Source organism: Rosa rugosa, chromosome 5 (assembly GCF_958449725.1).
Source record: "Rosa rugosa chromosome 5, drRosRugo1.1, whole genome shotgun sequence".
Classification (NCBI taxonomy): Eukaryota; Viridiplantae; Streptophyta; class Magnoliopsida; order Rosales; family Rosaceae; genus Rosa; species Rosa rugosa.
In genome coordinates, this window is record NC_084824.1 from 41,012,208 (window position 1) to 41,021,945 (window position 9,738).

The 9,738-nt window shown below is 38.2% G+C and overlaps 2 protein-coding genes across 2 annotated transcripts; both read right to left on the minus strand.

Moving 5' to 3' along the window:
• Positions 1-2,757: 2,757 nt before the first annotated feature.
• LOC133712629 (rust resistance kinase Lr10-like) lies at positions 2,758-4,395 on the minus strand. Its single transcript, XM_062138736.1, has 2 exons — positions 4,181-4,395; positions 2,758-4,067 (listed from the first exon to the last, which is right to left on the minus strand). The coding sequence occupies exons 1-2, from the start codon at positions 4,242-4,244 to the stop codon at positions 2,893-2,895; spliced, it is 1,239 nt and encodes a 412-aa protein (XP_061994720.1). The 5' UTR covers positions 4,245-4,395; the 3' UTR covers positions 2,758-2,892.
• Positions 4,396-5,688: 1,293 nt separating this feature from the next.
• Positions 5,689-9,153, minus strand: LOC133713001 (uncharacterized). Its single transcript, XM_062139126.1, has 4 exons — positions 8,715-9,153; positions 8,324-8,421; positions 6,160-6,229; positions 5,689-6,055 (listed from the first exon to the last, which is right to left on the minus strand). Exons 1-3 carry the CDS (start codon positions 8,974-8,976, stop codon positions 6,176-6,178), a joined length of 414 nt encoding a protein of 137 aa, XP_061995110.1. The 5' UTR covers positions 8,977-9,153; the 3' UTR covers positions 5,689-6,055; positions 6,160-6,175.
• Between the last annotated feature and the right edge of the window lie 585 nt (positions 9,154-9,738).

Consider the following 9,738-nt stretch of genomic DNA (forward strand, 5'->3'; position numbering starts at 1 on the left):
TGGGCCGCTGGTATCGGCCCGCTATGCTCAACCCTCTCAAAGGATATTGCCAAAAATACTTTTGGGCTCAAACACATATCATAACACACAATCATTGTATACATATCTCTAATTCACAATCATAACGGTCACCAGTTCACCTCAATGGTCATTAGGCTCAAGATAGAAATGGTCACACACTTATCAACCACAAGGATCTCTTATCATAACATACGATCATAACATACATATCTCAACTCAACCATCATGACAACCACCAGTCCATCCCCTCTCTCCTGGTGCCTCAACATCACCTACGGCCACCAATCCATCCCCTCTCTTCTGGTGCCTCGACAACAACAGTTGCCGCCAGTACATCTCCTCTCTTTTGGTGCCACATCCTCAATAATGGCGACCAGTACATCCCATCTCTCTTGGTGTAACAAACTGAGACCACTAGTCCATCCCGTCTCTCCTAGTGTCTCCAACAACACATCACATTTAATCAAATACTAACAAACTCACAAACATAAAATACCCCAATCATTTATTATATTATTCATAGTCACCCAATACCGAAAATCCATAATCATAACCAAAATTCAATCCAAAGCATTTATTTCAATCACAACCAAGCACAAATACGATATTATCATCAGAAAGCCATAAATCACATATAAAACAAAAATCTGAACTATTTATTGGAAATCATAATTAACACTCAAATCCAACACTCTTGTCGGAAATAAAATAACATTCAACTAAGTCATAATTCATAAATCAAAATAATCAACTAATATTCAATTTCCGAAACCCTTTATTAATAATTTGTCGGGGATCCAAAATCCCATCGGAATCAACTCAAACTTCAAGGCCCCGTTTGGTTGGTAGGAATGTCAAAATAGGAAAATGATTTATTTTCCTTTCCAGACCGATATGGAATGGAATAGGTTTTGGTATTTCCATGTGGGTGTTTGGAACATTACTGAAAATTAAATTATGAAATTTATTTTTCATTCCTATTGTAGTGTTTGGTAAGTCACAAGAATGAAATATAAAATTATAATTTTCAATAACACCCTTTTACTAATTAAAGTACAAATATGACATTAACTTATAAGGAATGTTTGCGAGAGAAAATAAATTTTTTAGAGGGATAATTTATGTAATTTTGCCTTTGATGGTGGGAATGGAATTAGAATACCATCCCTTACTAGGTAATTCAATTCAGGCTTTATGAGGGAGTCAATTTCCAGTCAAATCTCATTTTTTATTTCCTTTCCAATCTCTAATTACAACCAAACGACACCTCTACATGGAAAATGAAATTAATTCCCATTCCATACCATGATTTCCTGCCATCCAAACGAGGCCCAAGGGTTTACCCAACTTAATTATTCTAACGTCCTAATGAAATATTACAACAATCTAACGGTCGGATTAATATGAATTTGCACATGAATTCCTGAAACTTCAGAAATTCCTATTGATCCCAAAGTTCAACGTGAACTTACCAAATTGTATCCACACGCTCGTAATATTAAGCTCTAACCACCATCTCAACCCCCGATTCAGATAGCGAGACCTATGCCAAAATGATCAATGCAGCAAGCCCAACAACTCTTTCAACTACAAAGTCATATTTTGAACGAAAGTGCCGGATTTAATTACCTTGGAAATTTCGGGAATCCATAATTCCAAAACCTCGATTCATCCTCTTCACTGCAAATCGATCAACGTCGTTTGGAGGGATTGATCAGCGTTGAACAAGCTTCAAAACCTTGGTGGTTTCGTCGCAGAGGTGGCAAGAGGAGGACATTCGGCCGGGTCAATTTTCACGGGTCCGAACGAGTTTCTAGGCCTTAAATCTTGGTATAAACTACAAATCAATCCAAATGAAGATGATGGATCGATGGAGGAAGGAGAGGCGCTCCTTTTCTTACCTATAGCGAGTCCAGCGACAGCTGAACGGCAGAGAACCTGCCGGGTTTCGGTCCCGGGTCGAGTTAGCCCGATCAGCTGTCTCTCTCTCTCTCACATAAGGTATATGGCTTGAGAAAAAGGAAGGGTCCCCCTCCCCCACGCTAGGGTTCCCTCCTTATATAGTTATGATTGTAAAATTTCACTATATATTGCCCCTATAATAAGTCTCTGAAAACTCCAACGAAATAATTCAACTTTCGTAGACCGTATATCATACGAACTCCAATTTTGACGTGCTGCATATCCACGGACTCGGTTTAACGTGCTCTACATCTTTCATGAAGAAAGTTTTCTCAAAAAATGAACCGAAGAAAAGTCAACTTTGGAGTTCCCCCTAAATGTTTGAAAAGAAAGTAAAAGTAAAAATTTTGATCGGTTACCGTCCAAATGTCCAGTAAACCGATAAATCTAGGTATGAGACTTAACATTAATAAATTATCCATTTATTGATAATATAATAATCTCTTTAAAATAATAATTTTTTGTACTCCCGACAATTTCATTTATAGGGGTTTTACTGTACTCTTAAACGTAGATACCCTTTGGCCAACTCCCACTTAGACCAGCTAATGTTGTTGCGGGTTTGAACATCTGTCATCGAATTTAACGATGATAATACCTAACGATTTAGAAAATGTAATGACGAGTTAATCTCACAAATCCCTTGCAGTAATTATTAGATGCATAGAATTTACATTGCGGCACTTCCTAGTTCCTAGAAATTCCAATATTGGGTCATGGAACATAAAAATAGCAATTTGAATGTTTTACATACCAATGATAACTACTGATTAGCATAGTTTGAGGAGCTGTACATCAAAAAAGTGAAAAACATGTGCCTGTGTACGTAACGTACATGATTGAAAGATATGACATTTTGCAAGAGGGAAAGAAAGAAAATGAGGAAGGCAGTTACTTCAGCTTGCTTCACTAGATGGATGCTATTTCAATCTCGTATTTCTTCATGATAGGAGTACCACGCAAGAAGCTATATCCAGTTATCGTTTGAGAGGAATCAGTGTCGAACGCACTAGTGCTATATGCTACCATGATAGGAGTGCCTGGCATCAAGTGCTGAAATGGGTTAATTGAAGGTTCAGGAATTTCAAGTGCTCCTTCCAGCATTTTCACCACCACACTCATCAAAGGCCTCAACTCATGCCTATACTGAACACACCATATAGCTACTTTTACCATTCTCTCTGCTATCTCTTTATCTTTCTCCTCTATGCCACAAACTAGTATTAGCTCTCCCAGTTGTCCAGCTTCAAACTTCTTCCATACCCACCTCGGAAACCAGTCTTGACTCTCCGGAAGATTCAGGTCTAGGTTCCTTCTTCTACCTATGATCTCAAATAATAGCATACCAAAGCTGTACACATCACACTTGTGGGTTATAGGAAACCGCAGCCAAACTTCTGGTGCAGCATAACCAGGAGTTCCCCTCCCCCCTGTCATTGTTATATGACTGTTGTCTCTGTTGGACAGCTTCGCCAAACCAAAATCAGCTACTTTAGGAAAGAAGTTCACATCCAAAAGAATATTTTCAGGCTTTATGTCGTAGTGGACTATTCGCTGCTGGCATTCTTCGTGCAAGTAAGCAATCCCTCTAGCTGTCCCAACCGCAATGTCATGAAGCTTTTCGAATCCTACAATCCTGTTTCCATGGAACAGAAACTTGTCAAGTGAACCATTTGGCATATACTCATAAACAAGTGCTCTGAGGTGTCTCTCAAAGCAGAAACCATGAAGACGAACCAAGTTGAAATGATGAATCCTGCCAAGGGTACTAACTTCCGCCATGAATTGTTCTTCAATTCTCTTGTCAGAGGTACCATTTAGAACCTTGACTGCCACAAGGGTTCCATTACTAAATATTCCTTTATAAACTGCACCAAACCCTCCTGATCCCAGCAAGTTGGTGAAGTTATCAGTTGCAATCCGAAGTTGTTGAGAAGTAAATCTGATGGGCTTCTCTCTTTCCATGTCATTCAGAAATTTGTCCATTGTGAGAGTGAGAAAACTTGGTTTATTATCAGAAATCCTACTCTGATTCCTTTTTCTGCATACTGCAACCAATAATGTGATCTTCACAAAAACGACTACTGCAAAATACAAGAAAACAATGAAAACCCATTAGCATCCTAAAAGTTATTTTCAAGTATAACTAACCAGTAACTAATAAACCAAGAAGAAAAATAAGAAAAGGAAAACACACCGAATCCCACAAAAATGGCAACTAATTGTCCACTGCTTGGCGGTGTACTCGAGTAACTCCACATTTAACAGGAGATAGAGTACAGCAGAATAAATAGTATTCTACAAACTTGCAGACATGTATGTGTGTAAGAAATTACATTACACGCGAAATGGACATTATATTTTCAAGAAGAGGAAGGACAATGCATAAGAAATTCCATCCATCCTTGAATTTGACCAATAAGACTACTCTAATGGTATTATGGTATCCTTTCCTTATCCCATGAATATTCTTGAAGCAGTGTGGACTTCCCACGATGTCTCAGAAGAAACATGGCCGGCTGTAAGAAAAACATATGTCACAAAGTTACAGGAAGCCTTGATCCGTTCTTGATCTGATTACTCCTATTTTGACTTCTTTAGCCAGCCTGCTCTAAGAATATTATAATTGTCCAGCAGAAACAAAAGCAAATTAGACCAGAGAAATTCTGCCCTTAATATATTCGTTATATAAACATTTATGTGTAAGCCAAAGCATACAATTTTTTCATGGAACAGGTACATATGGAGACATTGCAAATGATGCATGGCCTAGTCCATGACAGGTAATCAGGTATATTCCAAGGAAAGCTCAGGATGGATTATGGAAACTGGCTTGGAATCCTTGTCATGGCGCTATTTTTTTTTTTTTTTTTTTTTTTAAGGAGTTTGGAACCTAACCTAATTTAGAGGCTCAGCTCCACGCCCAAATATTAATAATAAAATAAGGATAATTGTACACCGAGGGGAGCATATAACACCTCGAGTACTAGTACAAGAATTCTCATAGAGTATATCTTGGATAATCACAAGTCCCTCCTCTAACCAATACTCATCTTTAAAAAAAATACTCATCTAAAAAACATAAACTGGCAAGGTGTGCCAATCTATGTCATCGCACTATTTACTACACTTTTTGGCTCATCCTAAAGCTTCTTACCACATTTTAAAAATCTTCTGTCATCTAATTACAGCAAACCAAAAAGTTGGCTTCTATCTTGGTTTCTGATTGCAACTATAGGAAACAAGTTTACATCTTGTTTTATTCGCATTTTCACTATATCTGCATATTTGGTTCTGCAAACGTAATCTCAAACGAAAACAGACGATATTGAAATGATACTTGATGACAACGAACAAGAACTTCAAACGAAAGTATCATCTACCCCCATAGAGTCCCTTATCCAACACCGCCTGTAGGGATTCGGATTCAGATCACATTGGGACCAAACACGAGCCTAACCATTTAGCCATTCCACTATCAGTGCCTGTCTAATGCAAAAAATGCAACTCCATGATTGATCTATTGGGTGACTACTGACTAGTATGGTTTAAAATACAGCACCCTGCGCTCTACCCTCACAAAGGTGAACCATTATTTTGACTCTCCGTCTATGAACACAAGAATAGCCCTAATTTACAGTTGGTAAAATATAGATTTATTGCTGCTGTGATTATATTTGTGCCAGAATGAGAAACAAGACTGCATGCCAACAAGAAAAAATGATAATCTCTTGAAATCATAAGTTGCAAACAATGGCTTCAACAGAAAATACAAATACACCAACAAGCTGAAGGTACAAAATCAATAAACTGAAATACATCAGCTAACTGCTTAAGGAGTGAAAAAAACACAAGTTTGGCTGAAAACTAGAGATTTAAATGATATTACATGGCTTAGAAACTGTTAGACAACCAAACTTAGCCGTTTCAGTAGGTAGAGAATTGCATTAACCAGAGCCCCAGATGCTGGTTGTACTCTACACATACTCAACTGCATTTCTGCGACTCCATATATACTATAAATATTGTATACTCAGAATAAGAGTTCACGAGCTCTCTCTTGCAGTCAATTCTGCAAATTTACGTAAACTTCCCAATTAAAGAGCAGAAAAATATCTTTGATATAACATGAAATGGAATTTTAAAAAAGAAAAAGAAAAAAAAGCATCACGTTACCTGTCAAGAAAGGATGTTATACACTCTGCATTTTGCTAGATACCTCTTGTGCTTTAGCATTGCCCTTTTCCTGCAAGCAGGTAAAGATCAAACAATTAGTTAGGTTTAACAGCAACGAAGATCAAGTAAGCTAAAAACGTTATCATGCTATTCAAGTTAACATTTATCATCCCACTGGGAAGGAACATAGATGCACTATCCATGAACTTGAAGGTCCCACATCAATCAAGCATTTGTATGTAGTGTTTCATAACATTGGAAAGTCTGTGTGGGATCACCACCTAATTTTAGAAAAATAAATTACACTAATCTACCATTGGGCTAGGGAAGAACTATTTATTTCAGATATTAGGTCGATGAGTGCTCCAAATAAGGGTTTCAGTGAGGCTTTCAATCAAGAAGTGTCCGGTATGGTTCTGACATCAGAGAAAGGCCGTGGAAAAATCCAGGAAAAAATAATCAAAGATGGATTATATACCACTAGCAACAGGGCCACTTTCAAAATAACATAACTTTTGCTACATTGAACTTAAGTGCACAAGGATAAAGAGAAAATGAGGGAGATGGAGAACAAAAAACAGAGATGGCAGATATTTGTCTAACAAAGTCTCTACTGCAACATTTTCTTTGTTTTTTGAAAAGAAACAGATTTTATTAAAAAGAATATGAATACAGACACAATGGACAAGGAGTCCACAAAACAAAGATGCAGCTAAATCTCAGAAGAAAAGCAACGTACTCCAAAGATCCCTCGGGAAACTCCAAAAGAGAAATTAAAAGTACTCCTAAACTGCTGCTGCTATCCAATCCCTTATAATACAAGAGAAACTACAATGTTTAAACATCTCAGAAACCAAAGCCCAAACAACTGCCCAAAATCATACTCTCTCCCAAAGATCCTCAACCTACCCCTTGATAGACATTAAAATTTCTTTTATTTCTTTCCATCACAACACCCAACAAACTGCAAGGACACCTCTCTCCCAAAGATCCTCAACCTACCCCTTGATAGACATTAAAATTTCTTTTATTCTTTCCATCACAACACCCAACAAACTGCAAGGACACCGCACCCCAACAACACTTTGTTTTCCAAAACCAAGACAGTTATGTGTAAACAGAGCAGAAATCTGTGCTGTCGATTCCCAAGTCACCCCAGCATCCCAATATAACTTCTGCCAAAAATGGGAGTCATCTCACATTGATACGATTTGCATTCTCTCCATTCAGTTTGAATAAGAGACACCAGTGATGCTATAAAATAACCAACATGCATAAACAGAAGTTGAAACCTAAATGACCAGAAGTCATGAGGCTTTTCCTTCCATTGTCCAATATCATGAGACAGAATGGCTCATTCAGCACTACTTTAGCTCTCATATGATATAGCTATGAATCTTAATATTTCAGATATTTTATATTGGGGTTATCCTTATATAGACAAGAAAGAAGATAGGCTGTTCTTGTAACATACCTTCTGATTTGGTGTTAATTTTACCTTATGATACTCAAATCTGTAAAGTCAGAACTAAATTCTTGGATACATGAATGTTGGTTATCTTTAGCTCAAATACTCTTGGTCAGTCACTACAGAAGTCTTTACCATGGAAAGGGGAATGATTGTCTTTAGCAAAATTCAATGTCCTTTCTTTGCTTATCACCCTTATTGCTGCACCCCTTTTAGTATAAGTTGGACCATACTTCAAGGATTTGTGAGTTTCAGTAGGTCAACACTACTATGGCATCCAGAATGCCATTCATACACCAAACTCCAGTAATTGACATATGCCACTGTAAACTTGTAACAGGCCCAGATCCTGGTTCCACATGTGTTCAGCAACTGTTATGTCTTTTAAGTTTTAACACAATAGAAAGAATTTAAACATAACCATTCCTTGGCCAGAGGTCTGAAAAGTAGCCTTCAATAGCAAAAGGTGTATTTGATGGTATGCAATAGGTCTTCGAAAGACGATACGTGTGTTTGTATGAGAATGCATAATGAAACAAAAGAAATAGTAGAACCAATCTGAATTCCTTATCTAGCATACGCAGACTTTGTCATATCTACAGCTAAATTAACAACACACAGCTGCTAAACATTCCAACATAAAAAGTGAACTGAAAAGTAAGTAACTACAAGGAACAGAAGCAATCAACGGCTTACCAATCCCTTGCTTTCATAATAATCATCAAGTGCCCACTGATACTTTGACTGGTTCAACCCAAACCAGCGCGCCAAGTGATCATCCAAACTCGAATGTGCTGCAAAACAAGCAAACAACAACACTAGCTCACTCACTATGTCACTAGCCAATGAAATATCAATGAAGCCATCCCCTAAAACACCAGACCCAAGATTTTACAGGATCTGGAGAAACCACAAACATGGTTTACAAAATCAATATGTTACCGAACTCTGTTCTCTCTTTTTTTTTTTAACTTTTTCACAACAAAATTTAATCCGGGTTTTCTTTATTTCCAGACCAATCCCTTTTCATGTACTTTCCCAAACATAGCTTAACAAAAAAGCAAAAGCCACGAAAAGCATGCATTACCATTCTGAACTTTAGTGACAGCATTCTTGAAGAACCCAGCAACAGAGCCATCGCCGGCGACCGGCTTCACAAACTGCTGAGGCGGCGGCTGAACCGGAGGCAGGACAACTTTCTTGGGAGAATCAAAGATGGGCTGTTGCTGTTGCTGCTGTTGTTGTTGTTCTTCTGGTGGTTTTGGAGTGGAGGGTGGAGTCATGAACACAGTGTAAGGCCCAATCTTGCCGATCTTTGGAGGGGGAGTGGAGTCTCGGTTGATAGCCATCTGGGTGTGTTTGATTTGGAGCAGAAACAAGAGGAAAGTGGTTGGTGGGATCTCTGTGGATTTTGAGTTTCTGGGTTTGGAAGAGAAGAAGAAGAAAGTGGAGTGGATGGGAAGTGAGAGAGTGGAGTACAGATAGAAGAAGTGAAGTACTGTGGACTGCACGAAATCCAATTGGTCAGATCTTTGTCTTTCACTGTTTCCGACTACTACTCCTTGTTGGGATTTTAATGTAAATTTTAATTAATTATATAATAGGAAAGGTAGGCCTGGGCATAAGTCGGGGCGGGTCGGTTTGAGGCCCAAACCGACTCCGACCCGATTCTATCGGTTTGGCCCATTTTCAAACCGACAACCGAAAGTTCTTGGGTTAGGCCGAAAATTCGGTTGGGCCGAATTTTCGGTTCGGCCCGGTTCGGTTGTGGACTGCACCGATTCAGTGTTGGCCCATTTTTCTGGACCATTTTCAAGGCCCATTATTCATCAAAGATTTTACCTGATAAATTCTAAGCATTTTCAACAATTCTAAGCAATCAAACATCCAAACAGGAAACAATTTAAACTTCAAAAGATCAAGACGGACTTGTATCTCACTCCATCAGTCCATCACCACTACTTAGTTACATTCCAAACTCCAAAGTCCCAAACTTGAAACAGAACAAAGTTCGATTTCATCATCACTACTTAAGTACTTATTTACATGCCAAAGTCCCATCAGCAAGTGTCTTTTTAAGCAAATAAAATATAAACAAAAGGAGAGTGCAG

What these genes read in the sequence shown, in the direction of transcription:
- LOC133712629 (XM_062138736.1), bottom strand. Translation starts at nt 4,244, where the DNA reads ATGTGGAGTTACTCGAGTACACCGCCAAGCAGTGGACAATTAGTTGCC. An exon ending in TGCCATTTTTGTGGGATTCG is followed by an intron (nt 4,068 to 4,180) that starts GTGTGTTTTCCT and finishes TGTATTTTGCAG; the next exon opens with TAGTCGTTTTTGTGAAGATC.
- LOC133713001 (XM_062139126.1), bottom strand. Translation starts at nt 8,976, where the DNA reads ATGGCTATCAACCGAGACTCCACTCCCCCTCCAAAGATCGGCAAGATT. An exon ending in TGTCACTAAAGTTCAGAATG is followed by an intron (nt 8,422 to 8,714) that starts GTAATGCATGCT and finishes CTTGTTTTGCAG; the next exon opens with CACATTCGAGTTTGGATGAT. An exon ending in ATTATGAAAGCAAGGGATTG is followed by an intron (nt 6,230 to 8,323) that starts GTAAGCCGTTGA and finishes ACCTGCTTGCAG; the next exon opens with GAAAAGGGCAATGCTAAAGC.